Source organism: Rhizophagus irregularis, chromosome 16 (genome assembly GCF_026210795.1).
Source record: "Rhizophagus irregularis chromosome 16, complete sequence".
NCBI lineage: Eukaryota > Fungi > Glomeromycota > Glomeromycetes > Glomerales > Glomeraceae > Rhizophagus > Rhizophagus irregularis.
Window position 1 is genome coordinate 2,688,274 of NC_089444.1, and position 24,558 is coordinate 2,712,831.

The 24,558-nt window shown below is 26.6% G+C and overlaps 6 protein-coding genes across 6 annotated transcripts; 2 read left to right on the forward strand and 4 right to left on the reverse strand.

The window, feature by feature from the left end:
* Window positions 1-343: 343 nt before the first annotated feature.
* Window positions 344-1,027, reverse strand: OCT59_008337 (uncharacterized protein; the record flags this gene model as incomplete). Its single annotated transcript, XM_066142380.1, has 1 exon — window positions 344-1,027. The coding sequence occupies one exon, from the start codon at window positions 1,025-1,027 to the stop codon at window positions 344-346; it is 684 nt and encodes a 227-aa protein (XP_065999268.1).
* A 4,568-nt stretch (window positions 1,028-5,595) lies between these two features.
* Window positions 5,596-6,868, reverse strand: OCT59_008338 (uncharacterized protein; the record flags this gene model as incomplete). The annotated part of the gene is made up of 6 exons (XM_066142381.1): window positions 5,596-5,601; window positions 5,670-5,943; window positions 6,018-6,250; window positions 6,323-6,567; window positions 6,652-6,729; window positions 6,820-6,868. 6 exons carry the CDS (start codon window positions 6,866-6,868, stop codon window positions 5,596-5,598), a joined length of 885 nt encoding a protein of 294 aa, XP_065999269.1.
* Window positions 6,869-7,985: 1,117 nt separating this feature from the next.
* On the forward strand, window positions 7,986-8,586 carry OCT59_008339 (uncharacterized protein; the record flags this gene model as incomplete). The annotated part of the gene is made up of 3 exons (XM_066142382.1): window positions 7,986-8,038; window positions 8,347-8,446; window positions 8,518-8,586. 3 exons carry the CDS (start codon window positions 7,986-7,988, stop codon window positions 8,584-8,586), a joined length of 222 nt encoding a protein of 73 aa, XP_065999270.1.
* A 3,814-nt stretch (window positions 8,587-12,400) lies between these two features.
* OCT59_008340 (uncharacterized protein) lies at window positions 12,401-12,604 on the reverse strand (the record flags this gene model as incomplete). Its single annotated transcript, XM_025326746.2, has 1 exon — window positions 12,401-12,604. One exon carries the CDS (start codon window positions 12,602-12,604, stop codon window positions 12,401-12,403), a length of 204 nt encoding a protein of 67 aa, XP_025174646.2.
* Window positions 12,605-21,478: 8,874 nt separating this feature from the next.
* Window positions 21,479-22,122, forward strand: OCT59_008341 (uncharacterized protein; the record flags this gene model as incomplete). Its single annotated transcript, XM_066142383.1, has 3 exons — window positions 21,479-21,484; window positions 21,564-21,704; window positions 21,796-22,122. 3 exons carry the CDS (start codon window positions 21,479-21,481, stop codon window positions 22,120-22,122), a joined length of 474 nt encoding a protein of 157 aa, XP_065999271.1.
* Window positions 22,123-22,566: 444 nt separating this feature from the next.
* OCT59_008342 (uncharacterized protein) lies at window positions 22,567-24,204 on the reverse strand (the record flags this gene model as incomplete). Its single annotated transcript, XM_066142384.1, has 3 exons — window positions 22,567-23,007; window positions 23,074-23,310; window positions 23,374-24,204. 3 exons carry the CDS (start codon window positions 24,202-24,204, stop codon window positions 22,567-22,569), a joined length of 1,509 nt encoding a protein of 502 aa, XP_065999272.1.
* Between the last annotated feature and the right edge of the window lie 354 nt (window positions 24,205-24,558).

Sequence of the window (24,558 nt, forward strand, 5' to 3'; positions counted from 1 at the left end):
TTAATATTGGGGGTGATAAGTTTATTAATCTTTCTACCTTAGCATATGCTTTAGAATCTATAGATGGTATTCGTGAGATTCTTCCCTTTCCGATAAAGTATATTAAGAATGATGCAGGTGATATTCATTCTAAAATTGCTATAATCTTTACTTCAAAGATTCGGGTACATATCTGGCTTAAATCTGGTAAGGTTAATATATTTGGCACTAAGACTGAATTGGATGCTGATATGGTTTATAAGTTCTTACAGAAGTTGTTTTCTAATCCATATGATTTTGGAGATTTTATTTGTGATGCACCTATTCCAGATTGCGAGAGGTAAAAAAATGGTTTCACTGAAAACTAGAAATCCTCTATTTGTAAAATCCAGCAATCGCATTCATGACTTCTTGTTGGCATAAGACATTCGTCACATAGAGTTATAGCCAACTCATTTTTTAGCCTATCCAGCTGACTCTCGGTGGTTGGTGCAAGATTTTGGTAGTATTCATTGAATTCATTCTGCTCTTCTTCATTTATGTCTTCATCTATATCTTCATCTGTGTCTTCATCCATATCTTCATCTCCTTTTATATGATAGATGCTGAATTCATTTCTATATTCATCATTAGGATTTGTGAATATTCTTTGTATATTGTAATCTATAATGTTGAATGTTGTAGGTTTCTTTTTTGATAATATTTCTACTAAGTCTAATAATGCATATGCTAATTCTTTATCCTCTGAGAAGTTCTTAATGATATCTGAAAATCTTTCATATATTGCCATCTCATCTGGTAAAATAGAATATCTTATTCGTGATAAAAGTGATGGATGTATCCATATATCATCACCTTCTAACATCTCATCAAATATTTCTACTAGCTCTTCTAATCCAGATACTAACATACTTTCTTTGCTAAATTCGGAATCTAAAGCTTTTAAATATGCTATATCTAAATACCACATTATTTCCTTTACCCATTCTTCTATGTTGAGTTCAAACTGGCCTAGTATACGTCTTAGTAATGGTCTGTATTGTGACATCTTGTAAGTCTTTTATATGTGAATCTTTTATTCAATTACATTTTTTCTCGGTATAAGGGTAATTGCTTGCCTTGCTATTCCGCTCTATTGACTCCATGGCTGGTTTCCTGGATGGGTTAATATTCCTTACCTTTTTTGGCTCCGTTGGCTTTGAAATCCTATTTCTTGTTCGGTTAATTTTTTCAGATTGTGTGGTGGTAATAGAATTGTATGGTGGTAATAAAACTATATGATGGTAACTAGATTATATGAAAAGTGGTAGGTGGATTATATGGTGGTAATTAAAATTATATGATGGTGGTAACTAGATTATATAAAGTGGTAGTTAAATTATAGTAAAAGTGGTAGGTGGATTATATGATGGTAATTAAGTTATATGATGGTGGTAATTAGATTATATAAAGTGGTAGTATTTTAGATTATATGGTGGGGGTGAGTCAGAATTGGGGTTTTCATACTACTTATAACTGTGTACGATTTGTTCTAGTATTTCTGGGTATCCTGAACTCAAGTACATTAAATTCTTCAATAAAATCTTGATATTCTCTAGTTTGCATTCGGGTAATCCATTTATCTTAGTACAGAAAGCCCTCCTTTCTTCCTTTTTATCTAAACTTAATTCCATCAGAGTAATATAAAGCATTTCATATTAAACTCATAATATTGGTTGTCCATAAAAGGCGTCTGCATAGTGCTCCGAATGATACGAGTCGACCCGGGTTAATTTGACCCGACTCGACTTTTAAATCAGGTCGGTACTAACGATTTTTAATGACCTATGACTCGCATGACCCGCATGACCTGACCCGCCGGGTCGGGTTATAAATTTCCTTGACCCGAGTTTGACCCAGGTTTGACCCGGATCGACCCGGATGTTTTTAATTCTGGCAAAATTATAATTTTGGCCAAAATTAAGCCAAGAATTAGTTTTAACAAATATTAACATAGCTTAATCAGAAAAATAAAAAATTAACATTTGGCTTTTGAGAATAATATTTTTCTGATAGCTTTAGAATTCCAATTTATCTTTGATTTGAATATCTGCTAATTATTTTGCCTAACTCTTTGACTTTTATTATATTAAACCAGGTTCAAAATTCGTATTTTTAATTTTATTTTAGATAATTTAGTCTAGGAGAAAAATAAGAGCTAGTGTTACATGTTTTGTATAACCATTCATGATACAAATTTCAGGTGGCTACTAGTGGTTAATCACTAAGTTGTCTTTTTTTCAAATAAAAGGAAATTAATTTTGTTATTATTAGAAGAAAATCTCACATAATATAAGTTAGTACCCATTTTACTTAAATGTTCGGGTCTAATCCGGGTTACACGAGTTAAATTATACTTGGTCGAGTCAAGGGTCGGGTTACAAAAATATGAGACCCGAATAAATACGAGTCTTATATTTTTTTATTCAGATCGGGTCGAATATTTCCTCAAAACCCGACCTGACTTGACCCAGTAGGAGCACTACGTCTGCACTAGCACTTTTTTTGTACGTTGCATAAAAATTTGTTTGTTTGGTTGATATGGATTACGTCTAGTCACATAAACTCCATTTTCTTCCAATTCACCATATCTTTCTCAGGAATGGTTTCAGAATACAGTCAACTCTCTATAAATGCACCCCCCTTAGAACCAGGTATAAGAGTGCATTTAAAGAGGGTGTACATTTATAGAATACATATAAATCTATATGATATTAATCTAAAATTAAGGTAATACAAAGTTTTTATAAGTAAACTATATAAAATTTTTTTATAAAGGGTGCATTTACAGAATATATATATAAAAAAACTGTGCATTTAGCATTAATGCCCAAGTTGGGACTAGATAAAAGGTGCATTTATAGAGGGTGTGCATTTATAGAGAGTGCATTTATAAAGAGTTGACTGTCTTTACAGAAACCTTGAATTTTTAAACAATACCGAATTGATATAATAATGATGTTAAATAAATATCGTGGCGATATCAATTTGCAAATGATATCATTATGATATCGCAATGATATCATTTCAATATTAATTCAATATATTGAAATGATATCGTAAAGATATTTGTTTGAAAAAATATCAGATCGATATCATTTCGATATTGTTATAACAACAATGAATTTTTTGAAAAATGGGAAGTAAATACGATATTAATATGATATCGTTTCAACATTAATTTAATATCAATATGATATCGTAAAGATATCACTTTATAATTATCTAATCGACATCATAACGATATTGACGAAACATCAAATCGATATCATATCGATATTTCGATATTGTTATAACAATAATGAAAAATAGAAAGTAAATACGATATTAATATGATATCGTTCCAACATTAATTCAATATCAATACGATATCGTAAAGATATCACTTTATAATTATCTAATCGACATCATAACGATATTGACAAAACATCAAATTGATATCATTTCGATATTGTTATAACAATAATGAAAAATAGAAAGTAAATACGATATTAATATGATATCGTTCCAACATTAATTCAATATCAATACGATATCGTAAAGATATCACTTTATAATTATCTAATCGACATCATAACGATATTGACGAAACATCAAATTGATATCATTTCGATATTGTTATAACAATAATGAAAAATAGAAAGTAAATACGATATTAATATGATATCGTTTTGATATAACGAAACGATATCATTTTGATATTGTTATAACAATAATGATTTTTTTTTAATAAATGCAATATCAATATAATATTATTTTAATATTAATTCAGTATCAAAATAATATCAAAATGATATTATCTATAAATATTGAATTTACCTTTAAAAATATCAAATCAATCAAATATCGTTAAATTCAATTTTATAATATTTTAATAATTTGTAATCTAATTTAAAAGTTAATTTCAATAGATTTAAGTTACCGGTTATTTATTACAATAACAATTTTAATTACAGATAAAGTATACATTAGTTTAAATATTATATAACAGATAAAAAAAAATATCAATAAATCTATAATAAACTAATTCAATAAATTAGAATTATGAGTTAAATTGGTGATGTAAGTCAAAACATTATGCCTTAATACTCCAGAATCATAACTCATCAACCCAAAGTTGAGGATTAACCGGGTACCTTGCTTTAGATTCAGCGACACTGCCCAAGTTGGATGGGGTGTCACAGGTACGCTTTAAGAAGACTCGCTACGACTCTATTGCAAAAAGGATAAGTATATTCGAAAACACCAGACATAAATTCACCTCAGAAGTTTGGCGGGAAACCCCTATAAACAACTGCAGTTTCATCATTACCAAAATCATTGAACTTAGGGATACAATGAAAAAGTTCATGAGAATGACGGCTTTAAAAAAAAAAATACAAATATATTCTCAACTTTGACAATGCACCCTTATTCTTTGGCCTGGAATTCTCATATGACTAAATTATTGTTGTTTGTAATTTGATCCATTGAATCCACTATAAATTGCCAGGCAAAGCGAACTTTTATTAGACAACCATAGCTTCATCAACAAACGTTGCAATGTGTTTGGACGAATGACATCCTGTTTAATAAATTTTAAATGGGCAAACGTGGACCTAAAACCCATTAGAAGATAGGCTGCAAGAAGTGCAAAGCAACCTACCTAACCCACGAGTGGGTCTAAGGGTTAGGGAATAAATTAACGCCCAAACACACACAAGTTGGTATGGAGTTAAAGTCTTACAAACTAAAAATTATTTTTGCCACTTAATTCTCCAATAATCAATGTTATAAAAAAGTTACTTACGACTTAAGCCTATTTAATTATATATAAAACGACACTTTGAACAGACAGAGCTCATGATATATGAGAATATCCCATCATGCCTATTTTAACCCTTGATTAAAGGATTTTTGTTGCGTTAATTATATAAGCTTTATGCTTAAATAACATAAGCTTACACCTATATAATTCAAGTCCGCCTTTTCCTATAACACACTATGCACGACGGCAAACGGTATAGGAGGCAGACTCTACTTTCAGAAAGAAAGTTTTTTTTTTTTCAAAAAAAAAAAATGTACAAATAAAATAAATAGCGGTTAAATAAAATGGTGGTTGAATTGACTTTTTAGGAATTAATAGGTCTTATACGTGATCATTTAATATACGCGATCATTTAATTACGTGATCATTTAATCAGACAATTTTATAAATTTGGTATTATATGAACTTGATCAACCAATAATTGTTTAGGTAATGCACGGATGAGTTCTTTATAGGTGGATATTACTCAAAATAGAGCCAAATTAACTTTACACAGTTTATACAGATAATTGATTACTTAATGGTAATAACACAACAAGTTAAAGAAATTCAAATATGATTGAATCTCAACAGATATTCAAAACTTTTAAAACTTTTTGTGATTTTTCGATTGAAGCTAATTATTATTAAAGTCTATGCCATTAAAAGAATAATAATTAAATAAACTAAAAAGAAATACTCAATAAAACTCAATTTTATTTTTTTATTAAAATTTTATAAAATCATTTATTAATGATTCTTCTTCATCATATAATTTTATAGGAACGCACCTAAATCTATAATTTAATTTTATTAATATATTATTATCAAAAGCGTAATGTGCGAAATAAATAAAATAACTTACTTGTTTTAGGGTATTTACTATATCACTTCCACTTCGGGAAGGGATAATTAAATTTTTAGTCATGGTATCCAACTCCTTTATACCAGATAAGTTTTTACCATCCCAAGAAACGCGGACGGCTTCCTTAACAAACTCAACTAACGTATCAGTTCCTCCATTATTTGTTAATTCCAAAATATTGACAGCTGCGAGTTGACGGTTTAAAAGTTTTTGCATCACGTTTTCATCAACGTATTCTTTAATTTCTTTTTGTGAAAGATTTCCAGTCGTACCCCTATAATTAATTAATTAATAATTATACAAATAGCACTATTTTGTTGACTATAAAACAATAAAATAAATAAATACCTGCTCTTTCTTATTTTTTTGTATTCCTCCACTAAATTTAGAATATTTTGGTTGAATTTATTTCGAAAGTCAATTAAAGACTTACGAGTTTTTTCTAAATAGCTTCTGGCTTCACTAGTATAAATTTTAAACTGAAAAATTTTCACAACCAAATCATCGAGTGCTTCACTACTCGGATTCCTCGCTCGTAAAAATAAGCACTTTACCGACTCATCCCAGAGTCGTATTTTATCCTAAAATATTATGAGATACGTTATTTAAAGATTTAGACATAATAAATATTACCATATTGTATTAATACTAACTTCAGTATTCTTTGAACTAACGACATAAGATGATTCATTCATCTCATTTGCTAATCGTAAAATGTCTGGATTTTTTAGAAGCCAGTTACATATATCTAATTTTGTACAAAACTGAAACGGATCCAGAACTGTTTTAGCCGCACCTAACTTGTCGTTATCATTATCATCATCTTCATCTTCTTCATCTTCTTCATCTTCATCTTCACTTTTATCCCTTACATCATCTTCTACTATTACTTCTTTTTCTATATAATATATCATTTCAATTATTTCAATTAAAATTAATAGAATAATATCAAAGAGCTAAAGCCTATATAATTAATATTTACCTAATAATAATTGATTAGTTTCTTCGATATTCATTTCTCTCCTCTTTTTCGATAAAGTCCTTGGATTTTTTTTCGTTCCTATCATACATATTTTTGGTATTTTACTATTTATTTTCCTTACATATAAGCAAAAAATATAATTATATTTACAAAAAGTTATATAAATACCTGTTTCAACTTCTACTTGATTATTATAAACTGCTTTACGTTTAGACATAATATAAATATTAGTGAAAAAAAATATAGAAAAATTTGATTAAGAAAAATAAGCGAAAAAAAAGTAAAATAAATGTTTACCGAATTAAAGTTCTTTATATTAATTTTGAAACCGGACATTCTCATCTTGCGAGATCACACATTCACACAGTACATAATGTATGTATTCCAATTTTATACTGTAATCATAATTCTAAATTCTAATAACCGAGTTCTCGTGCTCCATCTCCTATTTTTTGATCCAATGTCTCATTTTTGAAGAATGTTACATAACAATGGAATTTATTATCTATTGTCAAAATATAAAATGACTATCATAAGATAAAAATAAATGTTATGAATTTCTGTTTAAAGAAATGAATGATGAAACAATAATGTTAAACTTCCTTTTACGATTAAGCACAGCCTTTTACAGCCACAATTGCTATATTATTCTGACACTGTACGACATATCAACTCGCATGGTCAAAGAAAAAATCAAAATTTAATGATATCGGTATTATTTATGTTTCACAATTAAACATAAGTAAGGGTTAATATTATAATATTAATATAATTGGCATGTACAAATGTAGTTAGATTATTATATCCAGCGAATTTAATCGTTTCGAAACTCGTCGAACTCGAGTTGAATTCGAGTTTGAATTTGCGTTGATGAAATTGTTAATTTTTGTTAGATTTGACTTGATTAAATATGATTTAATTTTACAATTAGAATAAATAAACTAAATGATTAAAATTGTAAATAAAAAATAGTATAATAAATTCATAATATCTAGTGAAATAAATTAGTTCGTGTGAACTCAAATTGAACTCGAGTTGAACTCATATTTGACGCGATTGAATTCGTTCGATATTTTAGATAATAACTTATTATTTGTAATTGTCTGATATAAATATATTGCAAGGGCATCTTAATCTTATTGCCTGCATATATTATTTTTAATTTTTAAATAAAAAAGAAATTTATTTTTGCAGATATCTTAAACATATTACTTGCATATATTATTTTGAATGTTAACTAAAATAAACAGAATTTCAAACTAGAGAAAATATTTATAAGGGAAGTATACGTCTTTTTTTTTAAAAAAATAATCATTTCTCAACAAATTTTAAACATGCCTATAAAATGGACCCGTGCGGCTACTGACCATTTGATAAGACAAAGAAGGTAAAATAAAATATCTTTCTAGATGTCTTCTTTCTTTTATGTTACTTACATTATTCTTTTATCTAATAATTCAATAAATAACAATAATGTAAAGACGTGGTAATGAGCGCTACCACGATATGGATGGTAGAAGTAGGGTCTCCTTCTGGGAGACAACCGCAAGACGACTCTAGGACCTACGATTTCGTTGCTCTGCAAGACAGTGTGAGCAACGATTCCGAAATTTAATTCGGAATTTCAATGTTAGTAAAGCAATAATAAAATAAAGATAATAAAAAAAAATGTATTAACTGTGTTGATATTTTTAGGATTTTGTTGAGTGGAGAAATGGAGGAAGTAGAGGTCGCTGGACCAGAACAGGCCAGCGTTACTATCGGTCTTTCAGAAGCAGATTCTGGGAGCAGCCCGGTAATTATTAGAGATCTTTTAATTAATTCTTATATTTATTTATATTAAATTTATTTTATTTACATTATTAGAAACGCGGCATAGTAGGAGACGCCAACGTAACAGGAGGCACCTACGGCGACTTCGAGCTTGAGATTTAATTTATATTTTTTTTTATTTTATATTTTTTTTATTTTATATTTTTTATTTTTATGTTTTATTTTTATGTTTTATTTTTATATATTTTAATTTTATATTTTTTAATTTTATATTTTAATTTTATATTTTTATATTTTAATTTTATATTTTTTAATTTTATATTTTTATATTTTTATATATTTTATTTTTAATTTTATAATTTTTATATTTTCCCTTTCCCTTTCGTCTTCTCCCTTCCCTTTCGTCTTTTTCTTTCCCCTTTTCTTCATTTTTTTCTTTTTCTTTCGTTTCCCCCTTCCCCTTCGTCTTTTTCTTTTCCCTTTCCCTTTCCCTTTCGTTTTCTCCCTTCCCCCTCCTCCCCTCCGATGCAACAAATTGTGGCTGTGATAAATTATATTACCTAATTTGACGCATAAAATTTTGGTTAAAATTAACCAATAAAATCATATGCATGATGTAATAATAAATTAAAATTAACCAATTAAAATCACTTTAATTACATGCATGTGATATCTAAAAATAGCTAAAATTCGCGTTTATTAATGAGATTTTTTTTGTTTATTTTCAAAAATACACTTTTCTCTTGTCTTTTATATTAACACTTTACGGTATTTTGTTCGTCTCTTCTTTTCTCTTTTTAAAGTATACTTTAATTATCTTTTTACAATATTAACAATACTTTGAGACACTTTAGTTTATATATTCAACATAGTAAAACATCCACATACGAAAAGCAAGAATAAAAAAAGAATAAAGAAAAGAAAATGTACCCACCACTCACATACGAAAGAAAAGAATAAAAGAAAGGAAAAATGTACCCACTTAACCACATACAAAAGAGAAAAAAGCCATTTTTTAAATAAATAGTGGAGCTGTTAAGCAAGGTATGAAAATAGGATATACGCGTATTTTTCATATTTTTTTTACAATATGTTGTGGTTTGAGTATTTTTTTGTTAGACTGTGGTATAAATGTGAATATATTTTTCAACGGCCATGTATCTATTGCTTGTTAAATATATTTGCAATTTCTTTGTTAGACTGTGGTATTACAATATGAAGTGTGAATATATTTTTCAATGGCCATGTATCTATTGCTTGTTAAATATATTTGCAATTTCTTTTGTAATATTTGCTTTAGCCTGGAAGAAAATGTTGTAAAATAGGGCTGGATATTTATGGCATTTTCCGCCTTCCAATTACTTTGTCCGGGGGTAGCCTGACAATTTGTCGTTGTCCATCAGTCGTAGCAACCAGCATTTTTTTACAATATTATGATTTTAAGAAACAAAATACTCTCAAAAAAATTTAAAGAAAGAACTAACTTAAAAATATTATCATTTTTATTATTCTTTACAAAATCCTGGAATTACCTGCTCTAACTATTATCCCAAGGTTATGTATTAAATTTTAAATATATTTTACAAAGAATACATTTTATTAATCATGATTGTTTTTTATATATATATATATATTTTTTAAAATTGAAAATGACGTATCCATCCACTCACATACGAAAAGAAAAGAATAAAAAAGAGAAGAAAAGAATAAAAAAGAGAAAAAAAAGAATAAAAAAGAGAAGAAAAGAATAAAAAAAAAAGGAAGAAAAGAAACGTACTCCACTCACCCATAATAATCCACTAATAAAAAATTATTATTATTAATGTATAATAAATAATAAACATATATTACAATAAAAATATTTTTGTGATGTTAATTCAGTGTTGATATAATATCATTACGATGTAGTTACGATATTAAATAAATGTAAAACATTTTTTGTAATATTAATTCGATATTAATATAATATTATTATGATGTAGTTACGATATCAAATAAAATTGTAATATTAATTCAATGTTAATACGACATCACTACGATGTGGCTACGATATCAAACAGATGTAAAATATTTTTGCAATATTAATTCGATGTTAATATGATATCACTACGATGTGGTTACGATATCAAATAAAATGTCAAATATTTTGTAATATTAATTCAATGTTAATACGACATCACTACGATGTGGTTACGATATCAAACAGATGTAAAATATTTTTGCAATATTAATTCGATGTTAATATGATATCACTACGATGTGGTTACGATATCAAATAAAATGTCAAATATTTTGTAATATTAATTCAATGTTAATACAATATCACTACGACATGGTTACGATATCAAATAAAATGTCAAATATTTTGTAATATTAATTCAATGTTAATATGACATCACTACGATGTGGTTACGATATCAAATAAATGTCAAATATTTTTGTAATATTAATTCAATGTTAATACGACATCACTACGATGTGGTTACGTGATAATATTTACATCGCATAATGATCGCAGCGATATCGCAGAGATATCGAACTAATCAATATCGAATAAATACAGTTACGACTAACTTAACGATGTCGAATCTATTTTTTATCAAAATATCGTAATGATATCGTAATGATATCATTGCGATATCTAATCAATATCGATTGTAAACTCCAAGTTTCAGCAAAGGTAGCAGTTGTTATTTCTAAGGAGGTGTTATAAATCTGAACAGTATGATTACGCGTTGTTAACTGATTTGGTACATTGAATAGATTTACTATGATTTGCAGTCAGGGAGATTAAGTACGTTTAACTATGACTGAAATCCAATCAAACAAGACACGCTTAAAGTAGGGAGTTCATTTATAGTGTAAAAGGTTATACTTTATTATAGAACTTTATAATTACAAGAATAGGAACTAATCAAAACTAATAGGAACTAAAAGAACTAAGGTGAACTGTAGGAACTAAACTTATAACAAAGGAAAATACCAACGTTATTTATATAAAAGTTACTACATATAAAGATATAATAAATATAATAGATATAATAAATATAAGAAATATAACTAATATAATAAATATAATAAATAAATTAAATATAATAAATAAAATAATTATATCGTTTATATTAAATATAATTAATATAATAAAAATAATAGGCTAAGTTGGCTGCAGCTAGGTCAGCTTGGCACAGTTGGGCACAGTAGATCCTAATTTTCCACATGATCTTTTGGTATAATAAGATGTAACTCTATACGTGACTAGGGGTAACAGCATCCCTTTGTTTTTTTGTTTTCTTTGTATGTGATGTTTTGGTATAGAGTGAAATTAATTGTATTATCTGCACAAGGAAAATCCAGTTTCATAATTTCTTCATATATTTTTTGTGATGCAACATTAATTATCAAACGATATCCAATAATATCTTTCTTTTTTTTGGCTTGTTTACTCTGATTGGTTTCACCATTATCATCACATGACTTCTTATCTGGGGCTCCTTTTGAAAATCCAGTAGGATTTTTGATACTTGAGAAATCCCTGGCCTAAAGCTGGGTTTGATATCAAATAGTCTCTCATTTTTTTGAGAGATTGGTAGCGACTAAGGCAGTAATTTTATCAAACAATTTCACACTAATAAGAAGTGAGAATGTTTGTTGTTGTTTTGTGTAGACGTGTAGTATAAAATTTCCTCCTCGGTAAAACCTTGTGAGTTCTGATCAGCATCCTGCATATTAAAATCAGCGATTTCTGGTTAATCGGACGATAACGCCACATTTTTTTGTGACGTTTCAGGAGTTTGTTTATTTGTTGTTGTGCTGAAGCATTTGATTGGTCAATGGATATTTGTTATTGTAACAGAATATCTGATTGGCCCGTATTTGTTTGTTTACTTTTAAGAGCAAAATTTGGAGCTAAAGAGAGTAAAGACAAAGTATCCCAAAGGATTTGTCCTATGGAAAGGCCCTGTTTATTGTTATTTTTTCATTTTTCTTTGTGTGAACCTTCTGCAGCTTCGCCAGAGCAGTTTATCATATTGTTAGTTGTAAGTACAGTAGAAATACTGCTAACTTGTATCAGTTGTTTATTATCATTCTGTTTCTGTTTCTCTTGTGTTGAAGACACCTGTTCACCCACCTGTCTTTGTGCAGTCTGAGACCTAGTATTATAGCATGCAGGGTTGGACATAGAAGTTAATGGATAAAATAAAACACAATATAGTATACGTAGCTTTGAAAAAAATATTTTTCTGTTCTCAATAAATTTTGGTCAAATACAAAAGCAGAAAGAGTTTTCAACAAATATATTAATACATTTAAACTAATTAACATTACTCATATATATACGTAAAAAACAATTTTTTAAAAATTACTAACAAAATTAATTAACTTAACTAAGCGCAATAACGCATTATTTATATAGTATTCATATACTACATTCATTCTGGACTTGGAACTTTGCAATGTCATGTTGACATAGTGTTAATTTTATAGCAACTATATATAATTACAGAAATAAATTAAATATATAATATTTTTAAAAAAGCATAATAAATACATATATTTAGTTTTTCATCATTTGTATTTGTTTCCAACTTAGAACATTCATTCTTAATTAAAAAATGCAGCTTCTTTGAAACAATTGTTTTTTATTCTCATATTGATTTAACATTCCTTGGCCATTATCTATTATTAATTTTTCTGCTTTTTTTTATTTAAGGTTTCTACCATCCGCCATATGTTAAGTATGTTAAGTGAAAATGAAAATTCATTATTTTATAAAATAATAAGCACTACAATCTTAATAATTAAAACTTTCATCATGATTCTAAGGATGCCAAAAAACATTTTTGTAAATTGAATGTTATATTTATGTTATTTTTTAGAAACTTTACATATCTGATATGTTACGTATAAACTTTATATATGGATTCTTTAGATATGTTACAGAGACGTTAGCATAAATAATGGAAACTTGTTAAAATTAATGTTTGCTAAAATATTCATGGTCTGATTCAAGTTCATCAAAATCAGAAGTAGTAATTCTTCAATCAGAACATCATTCTCACTTAAACCACAATCATCTCCTTCTGTAAAAGCTTCATTATCATTACTTCCAACTGAATGTTTTAAACCCAAAGGTATAGTATTAGTCTTGAATGGAAAACTATGACACAGTTAATCACAAACTGAAAATTTGAAGAAAAATATTGTAATTAATTCCCTACAATTCTATATAATTAATTATTCCTAAATAAGTAATAAAAAAGTAGAAATACATTTTTATCATTTTAATTTCTTATTAATTCCTGCATGCAATTTATTTGCCAACATTCATTGCAGTGTGGCTTCCAAATTTCTTTGTTGATATCCATATAAATATTGTTAATAAAGTCAGATAAAATTTGTTATGAATTTTTAAGGTAGGCAGCAATGTTAGAGTTTAACTATAAACATCATTTACTTCTTAAGCTGTTGATGTTGTTGTAATTGTTGTTGATAAATTTGGCCAGATTGTAGAATCCCAAATTCAGTTAAGGTCGCAATATCTTCAATATCTTCTTGCAGAGAACCATTTTTCTGTTGTAATGTTTGAACTTGGTCTCATTTACACCTGCAATTTTGCATTCTGATGACATCCTTTTACTTGCCATAATAATAGTAATTCTTCTAATATTTGTATAACCTTTTGTAATTAATTTTCTTTTTGCCACAGTGCATTTATAGATTTATTAAAGTAAAACTATAGAAAATGTACAAAAGTAATTATTATGCATTACTATAATATTATTGGTCTAAAAACCACTCATTGATAGTAATGCTAGGTTTGAAAAAATTCTTTAACAACTATTAATGCATTTCAGTTTGGATTAGAACTTATATATATCTATAATCAGTTAATTGCAGTTAAAGAATCTTGAGAAAAGAGGTATTATTGTAAAGAAGGAAGACTACCTTTAGATCCAATTATGAGAAATACCTCAAAAAATGGGTTGGCTTTAATGATCCAATTCTGAATTTCTTATTGCAAGTTGATGACATTAAAAATTGTAATCTCAATAATTTTATGGAAAATTTTAATATGATTTTGAATATAAATACTTATTAATTATATTGACATTGTTTATGTGAAATCTATCTTCAATAGGATCCATCTCATATTAATTTGTTTTTGTAGTATCATAAATAATAACATTGTGAAATTTTGGCCATAAATCAGTATATTATTAGCTTGTTATCCAAAATAGTCCTGTAAGTTCATCAGCAGGCCCTTCTTTTGAAATTTGAATATATGCCAAAATTTTCATTAAAATTATTACTAGTAAAATTTTAACCAAATCAGATTTAGTATTGATTAAATCTGTGTTACGTTTTTTAAACTAAAAATAAAAATTTTGATAATTTTTTTTTTTAAAAAAATTAAATTTTTACGATTTTACTTTTGAAACGATTAGGTCTATATCACTTTCAGATTCTGATTTTTATATTCCTTATTGAGATCGACATGAGATTATTATTACAACCATAAAAGTTTTTACAAGATTAGCTCTTAATATCTTCTTGGTATTAACAGTATGAATTTAATATGTATAATGTTTAGATTGATTATCCAAGATTGATATTTCAAATAAATCTAAGTTGTGTATGTTGTTTTCTAATAATTAATTGTTATTTTCTATGTTCCAATATTTAAATATGATATATTTAATATAATTGTTAAAGACATTTAATTTTTATCAGGAAATGTAATTGTTAATGATTGTAAGTTCATCAATATATAATAAATTACTAGATGAAGTTTTTTTATCAAATAATTTACAATGTATTTTAATAATTTTACGAATTTCATGATCATTAAAAGTTTGTCAGAAAAAACTCCTATCTGATCAAAATTCCTATATTATGAAAGTAATTATATACTTCAGTTAAATAAGTCCCTTCACTCTGTTTACCATGGGAAGTACTTGTTGCAAAAACTGGATTACTCCATATTTCGCCACTAGATTTGTAAAAAATAAATATTAGAAAATGTCATCAAATAAATACCTACATAATAAAGTTATTGAAAAAACTTACAGTACGTCTAAAGTATAATTAATTTATAAATTTATACCCTCTGATGAATTATTTATAATATTTTTAACATCATCAATAACATTAACTCTTTCCAATATGCTTTTTTATAATATAATAGGCAGTGGAAATTCTTGTGATATTAGCAAGATCAGTGGCAGTATATGTTTCTCTTAATTATTAATCTTAAATGTATAATGAAAATATAATTTGTTTTGTTTTTAAAACAATTTTCAATTAGTTAACCTTTATCTGGAAAATTTGTTAAAATTCTAATGATAGGTCAGTAATAACAATAGTATTAGATGCCACTTTTTTAGATACTTTTGTTTTTTTAGCAGATTGGTTCTCATTTTGCAAAAAATATTGTATATATATTATTTAATCATATCTTTTATATGTAATTAATCAGCTTTGTTGTCAGCAAATGACATAATGAGCAAGATGGTATAAATTGAGAAATGTTGGCTAATCTGTTACTATAAATCCCAAACTTTTTAAAGATACTGCTTAAGTCTTTTAAAGTTTATATGAAGAAAATGGCTTTTTTTTTCCACATACTCTTTTACACACTTCTTAGCAAGATTTGTAAGAATAATTGGTCAAAATAAACTGGAGTTTTGTCCATATTTCCAATTTCACGAAGTTCATATCCAAATTGTTTTCATTTTTCTAATCCTCCTTTCAATTCATATTTAAGAAACATTTCTTCAGTTATTTGGAGAAAGGAATAACCAGTTATGTCTTGCTTATCAAAGTATTCTTCTATTATCTTTAAAAATTTAATAAGAGATTTAGTGTCATAATTCTTTATGTCTTTTACAATCTCTTATTCTGTGATATCAATGGATATTGAACATAGCAAATATTAAACAGTCATATAATCTAAATATCATTCTACTTTCGCGCCCAATGACCCTTTTTGTAACAAAGAATACAAATTCTATTGAATGTTTGTGATGAGAAGAAAGAGGAAGAGAATCATTATTATTATCAATTTCTTAGTTTACTGGATACAAAATATAAATGTGATGTTTCTCATACTTTTTTGAAATAAGCATCTATATCTTTGTTCAATCTGAAGTTACCTATACTTTCGAAAGTTTTTTTTCTTGTGAGAAAAGGAACTGGCATTAAATTTCATTCTTCTGTTATACTTGATAAATATAAGAACATCTTCTATACTCTCTTTTAAAGTGACTGTATTACTTTCTTTTGTAGTATTGATATGCAAATTCAATTAATTTAGATATTAATGTATTAACAAATAAAATAATAATATATCTTTAAATTTTTGTAATGCTATACTATATTAATCTGTGTTTTCTTTATATATAATATAACATTTTGCATAAAATATCAATGTTTTTGAAATATCATCTTATTATCAAACAGTAATTTTGCTAATTTTTATATAATAGTTTTATTTTTGTTGAAATTTTGCTAGTACCATCCATATACAGATAAAAATTGATGCAATAAGTACTAAACTTTGTTTTTCCTTTTTGGTAGATTTTCTTGCTTGTTTTTAATCAGCTTTCTTAAATAGTATTTTGCAAATGAACAAATTAAATAAGATTGAAAATTATCTCCTTAATTTAAAGTATGATAAAAGAATGGTAAAATTTCTTTCTGGCAGTACCTGCATTAATTATATGAAAATTCTCTTAGCACTTATCTTTAGCCAGCATTCTGACCTTGGAACAATACCTTCATGTGAAATAATTTCCTTTCTGATGTCATTATAAATAAAAACTAATATCATTCTATAATAAAATTTAAATGAAGTAAAGTGTATCTTCTGATTGTGGATTGAAATATTAAAATGAAGCTTTCTCCTTTTGTTTATATCCGATTTCTTGAGCTCAATCTTGTATAGATTGAGCTCTTCTATTTTCTCTATTTTTAATACTATTATTTTAAACCAAGTATTTTAAATTTAACCATTTTGTTTATAATGCTAAGTTTATTCTTAACTTCAAAGTTTCTGGTTGGAATCAATTCTTTGATGAATATGAAAATCTTCCTCTATGTTAATATTTTAGTATTCACCACTGATCATTATACTTTTACCAACATCATCATCTATATAAATATCTATTGCATTTTTGATGGTATTTGTTGATTACGAAGAGGTTTGAAGATTTAGGTTTCTTGATAGGAAAAAAGCAAATATAAGGTAGTGTACTGATTGATGTTAACAAATAGCAAAAGTGTATAAACTGAACAGATGCTGTATGCTGATACCAGCCTTCTTATAAAGCTTTATCAAATATCTAAATTTTTTTTCAAAAGTTACATGAAAATTTGATATAACTTATTTAATTTGTTGAGTTTGTTCAATTTTTGTTTCTGCCCTATTTTTATGATTGGTTTACCCTTCCAAAACATTTTGTACCAAATCAATGTAAAAGTTTCCATATCATTTAAGTTGTTCAATTTGACAAGTTCAAATATCATCATAAAATGAAAAAACAGGTTTTATTCCATAGTTTCTAAAACCATGAATAACTATTTTAATTTGATTGTCTTTTATAAATGAATGAATAATATAAAGTTTAAAAAATTATTAAATTTGCAAGTTTATTGTATTGTCAAATTGTTTGGTAATTAGTGTACTTTATAATGCTTTTTTGTATATTAAATTCAATATTATTTTTAAATAATTTTATGCACATGTCAATCTTCTTTTTTCTATTCAAAAATTAAGATGCATATGCTGAATGCCAGATTTAACTCTACATGATTGCATCTTCTTTTCACATCACTTTATCAGAGTATAGTAACTTTGTATGCATAGATATCACTAATTCTTGAAATGGAAAAATGATTCATTTTCATCTTTTTTAAGAATTCTGCATATAAATTCTATGAAATGGACTTGATGTGTATTAAAATCCTGATACTAGGTATTATGGTTGCATTTGATGTCATCTGCTGTATGATAGGGTGACGATAGTTGTATAGTCATATCAGGACTCTTTCCTTGAAATCATCAGTAAGTCATTTGGTATTCCTTGAAAGATCTGTTTGCCCATATTAAAAACAAGGTAATAACAAAAATGAGTGGTAAATTTCATCAAAATTTTAATAGAATGCTGAAATAATAAGAGGAGCAATAATAGGTAAGATTAACAAATAAGATGTAAATATAATAATATTCTAAGTAGAAGGAGTAGTAGCTCTTTTAAATAAATATTCCAGATAGTTCAACAATAATTCTTCATTCTTAAAACCTTTTTAAATATATTTTAAATTAATGAGTAGTAATTATTAATAATTATTTCTTTTTTGTATTGCAAGGGATTCAACTCAAGATCAATAAGCAAATGATTTAGATTCATATTAAGGTGTGTCTTATTTCATGTGACATCTCCATAATTATTTTTGCAAAAGTTACAATTTATATGGATATTTGTTATGATGGTTTTAGTACTGTATATCATATCTGGATTTTCCACTGATGATTAGTTGTCCTGAAATAACTTGTTTAATTTTGAAGAAATTATATAAATTCTCATTTGTATATAATCCAAATTGGTTTATCCTGAAAGTATAACAAATTAATTTCCTTTTCAGCAGGTTCTTTAGTCTCCAAAGAATTAACAATAATATTATTTCACTTCCTTAATTGTTAAAATACTGTATTACTATTTGAGAATAAAAAGAAAAGGGAAAGGAAAAAGGGAGAAAAATTATAAACTCCTAACTTAATCAAATTATTGAACTATTTATATTTAAATTTTTTTAATAAAGCTTAGCTGTGTTAGGTAACACCAAACAGGATTCAAAAGCATTTCTGTACATTCTAATTACCACTGCCACAAATATAAACTGGTTAAATTTAAGGCTTAGTGCATAGGCTTATACTTTATGTCACTAATCCCGAACCTGTGTAGCTGATAAACTGACACATGCGCAGCATAGATGTGCGATAATCAAACATATAATCATTTCTACAAAATACAAATATTAATTGTAATGTATAATTTATTTATTATATTTTTATCTTACACTATAACAGAATGGATTGTTTTTTTTTAATATCTCAATTGTACTATTTGTTTTTAAATTAAACAAATAAATTTTTAAAAATTATTTTAAATTTATACATTTAATACCATTCTCTCTAAAACTAAAATGCAAATTATTATCTTAATAATTAGAATAATTTATCTGTTAAAATCTGGATGATTATCTGTTAATATTCAGATAATTATCTGCTAACGTACAGATAAATTATCTGTTGATGCACAGATAATAAAAAATGGGAAAATTTGGAAAAAATATCTGTAAAAATTTTTGGAAAGTTTCACAGATAATATATGCAAAATATCACAGATCATCTGCGAAAAGTTACTAAAAATGGCAAAGAATAACTGTGAAAATTTATCTGTGCATTGACAGACTTTTGTCCGATTTGGCTTGCCATAACTTTTGTCCAATTTGGCTTGCCATACATTGACAGACTTTTGTCTGAAATGGCGTGCCATAATTTTTATCTGTTCATGCATCTATCATGTGCTAATTGTGCTTGATGTTTTTATCTGTTCGTGCTTGGTATTTTTATCTGTCTGTGCTTAAAGTTTTATCTATCTGTACTTGATGTTTTTGTCCGTATTTGATTTTAATTTATCTTGTCAAAAATTAGTTTCTTTGTTAGCATAGGGGTGATATTTTGTCAATCACATGTTTTTTAAGTTTAGCATAGTTTTTACACGAAGAATTTTTTTTTTATTTTATTGGCTTTTTTTTTATAAACAATTTTTGTAGAGAATTTTATTTTTAATATAGACAAAGGCTTTTTTGATAAAATTCTTTCTAATAAAAAGACTTTTTTTGATAAAAAATTTTGTTAGAGAATTTTTTTATTGATAGGAAATCTCAGAGTTTTTTTTCGATGGATAATTTCGTTAAAAAATTTAAATTTCATTGGAGAATTTTTTTTTAATAAGATTTTTTTTTTTGAACATATACCTAATTTGTTGGAACAATTTTTTTTAACAGGATTTTTTTTTTTGATAGAGAATTCATTGAGAATTTTTTTTTTTGTAGAAAATTCTTAGGAGAATTTTTTTAGTAGGAAAGATTTTTTTTGATAAAAATAATTTTGTCAGAAATTTTTTAACAAATGAGATTTTTTTTTGATAGAGAATTTCGTTAGAATTTTTTTTTTAATAAGAGGGAGTTTTCTTTGATAAAGAATTTCTTTTGGGAATTTTTTTTAATAGGTGAAAGTATTTTTTGATGAAAGAATTTTATTTAGAAATTCTTTGAGAATTTTTTTTAATAGGTAAGAATCTTTGAATTTTTTTTTTAATAGGAAAAATATGTTTTTTGATGGAAGATTTTCGTTAGAAATTTTTCTTAATAGGGATATTTTTTTTGATTGAAAATTCATTAGAGAATTTTTGGTTGAAAAGTTCTTTTATTTTTGATGGAGAATTTTGTGATGATATCTAAAATTTTTTAAGTTCATCTATAATAATATGGTTAATACTGTACAATGTTTTATCGCTCTTTTCAAATTAGTGCGCCCATCCTGATTGTGTAACCATGTGAAAATCTAATTAGATTTCCCGATTTTCGCGATTTTTAAACGAACCCTTCTAATAAATTTTTTTGCCATCTCTGATTTCTAATACTTTCTTAGTGATTTCACAAAGCTTCTACAGTAAAATACGCGTCTACTAAGTTTCAATTACCAAATATTTACTGATTTTCAAACTATAAAGTTATTTGTTTCTTGAAGATTTTCTTCTAAATATTTTTTTATCGGTTATTATGGCTAAAACTTTAGCTGAGGATCTCAAATGGCGCATTATACTTCTACATAATGATGGATATTCAAAAAGACAAATAGCTAATCTACTTTATATTGGAGAAACGTTAGTTAAGAAAGTTATTCATATATATGCAAAGTGGGGTTGTGTAGTAAATCTGTGGAAACTTACACCAGGAAGAAAAAAAAGTTTTTAGTAGAAGTGATATGAATGTAAGTATAATTTGAAATTGTAAATTAGACCAAATACTTGTTTGATAGTCAAACTTATATTATAATTTGTGAATATTAGGTGTTGCGTGATATTGTTCATGAATATGTTGATTATTATCTTGATGAATATATTGAAGAAATGCAGGCACAAACTGGAAAACGTGTTTCTGTTTCAACTCTATGGAGATCATTGGCTTATTGTGGTATTACACGTAAAAAGGTATAGTATTATATGTAAAAAGATAAATTTTAGTTTTTTTTAAAAAAAAATTAGCAAGAAAATAATAATTATTCAATTCATTATTATATAGTTACATAAAGCTGCTTCAGAAAGAAATGAATTGCTAAGAGGTGCATTTATTGCATCTATAGGTCGCTATAGAATCGATCAATTGGTATTTATGGATGAATCATCGAAAGATGAACGTACTTCAACACGTTTTTATGGCTATTCTGAAATCAATTCAAAAGCAATAAAAAAGGTGGTTTTCATTCGAGGCAAAAGGTATACTCTTTTACCTGCATTAACAAAAAAAGGTATAATTGCTGTAGATATTATGGAGGGCAGTTGTACAAAGCAAAGGTTTAAGGAATTTGTCGTATCTCAAGTGGTATGTATACTATTAATTATATTATAATAACTAATTATACTATTTACTAATCAAATTAATTTATAGTTGCCCCAAATGAACCCATTTCTATCTACAAATAGTGTTTTAGTCCTTGACAATGCTAAGATACATCACGATCAAGAACTCCTTGAATATTTAGATGCATTTGGAGTAAAAGTTGAATTTTTACCTCCTTATTCACCAGATTTAAATCCTATAGAAACTGCTTTTTCTACGATCAAACAATTTTTACGAAGAAATAGATATTTTGTAGATACTAATTATAATCCTATTTATCCTTTACTTGTAGCTTGTTCTCAAATTACTCCTCAAATGGCAGAAGGTTATTTTAGAGGATCAGGATATTTTTAAATAAATAAAATTAAAATTTTATATTATAACCAAAATTCAAATTCAATTTATTAACAAAATTTGTAAATTTATACATTATATTGTAATAAAATAATACAATTATTTATATTTTTTAGCAGCATCTCTAATGGTTTCAATATCTCCAATAGTTGTTACCCCACAAGCTTCAAATTGCGTATCATTCAATTTGTATAAATGTTTGACTCTAACTCTTTGCTTCTCAAATCCTTCCAGAAACTTAACGTAATAATCACCTGTTTCTTCAGCTTCATCTAATTGTTGTAAAAATTCGATCATTGATGGTAAAGTTTGGTGAGTTACTAGAGTTGTTTGTAATGTTGATTGTAATGGGGATTGTTGTGATATTTGTTGTTGAAGAAGTTGAGGCGCAACTAATGCCTGAAATAAATTGGAAAAAAAAGGACTAATTGAATTTTGTAAATCATTAGAAAGTTGGGGTAAAGTGGGTTGAGACCTGTTTTTGGTGTACGCAAATAAAGGATGGGTTGGTGGATCTTTAACTGATGCAAGTCCGTTAAGCTAAAATATTTAGATATTAATGTTAAATTAAAGTAATACTATTAAATAAATATATAGAAAACTGACCATTTCTGTTGCCCAAGTTGAAAACATCATATTACTTATTTCAACATGAGGTTCACGATCTTTTAGACAATGCCTATTATGCATGGAACACCAAGTTTCTCTTCGTAATTCTGTAACATTCTTTGCAATTCTTTGATCAAGCAAAGAAATATCTGAAATTTTAGGAACTTTATTTTTATTATAAATATTTGGAATAGAGTCCTCGTCATGATCTACATCATCATCTGAATTAGTTTCCTAATTAAAAATATAGAATTAATTTTTTTAAGAATAAAAAATCAATAATAATTTAAAAATTACCTTTTTTTTTCGCTTAACATCAACTTGTTTTTCTTTTTTATTCATAGTAATAGAAATAAGCATAACTTTTTTTGTGGCAACAAGTTTATTATATTCTGATTTGAAATTTTCGAAATCACGTACATCTACTAATAAAGTACCAGCTCCTTGTGTCTTTTCTGACTTAAAAGAAACATTATAGTCATTAGCATCAATTTTTTCATCTTTGAGAAGAGCTGTGATATTATTTTGAATTGAAAGTAAAAACTCATCTAATTCAGAGATTATAACTGAATAGTTTTTAGCTGGAAGAGAAGTACCGTCTGCCTTTTTTATAGATAGTTTGTAATTAACTTCTATTTCCAATTCAGTACTATCTTCATTTTCAGTTTCTGAATTGCTACGTTTGGATTTATTGTAAAATGTTGACCCATCTGACGTAGTACTTTCTTGTGAAATTTCAGTAGTAGATTCAACATTAATTATTTCAATGTTTTCTTCTAATTGTATCACATTTTCTGATGTACGAACTCTTTGTGAAGAGTTATTAGATTTAGATTTTTTATTAGATAAACGTTGGTAAGAACTATTACATGTTGAACAGAATGAAAATTGAAAGCCTTTTGCTAAATCAAATCCATAAGCAAAGCTATCATTTTTATTTTTTATAAAATCTATTTGTTTAGGATTAGAAATAGGGTTAAAGACTCTTGTAAATGCGTTTTTAACGAGATCTGTTCGGTTTTTTCTGGATGGCTTAGCTGTTTTATTACAATCACATATTTCTATTTTCAAATTTACCCCACAATAGAGACACTTTTGACATCCAAAACAAGTCCCAATTTTATACATTTTCAACTATTTTTTTACGCGACAAAAAAATTCTAAACGCGAAATTAACTATAAATTTTTTATTCTTGTGTAATCTTGTAATCATTAACTAATTATTTGTTGATTGTCACGTGAAATTGAAAATCTTTTGAAAATCGATTCTCACATGATGATACAACCCAAAAATCGCATAGTCGCACTAATTTGAAAAAGGCGATAAAATAAAAGCCTATTTATAAATTTATTAAATGTGGCATAATATATATATATACTATATATTATTTATAATAAAAAAAAATCCTATTATTAGATTCACATGGCATGAAAAAAGTTGGAATGTAGCCCATGATCATAATTACTCTTCCTCTTTCTTGA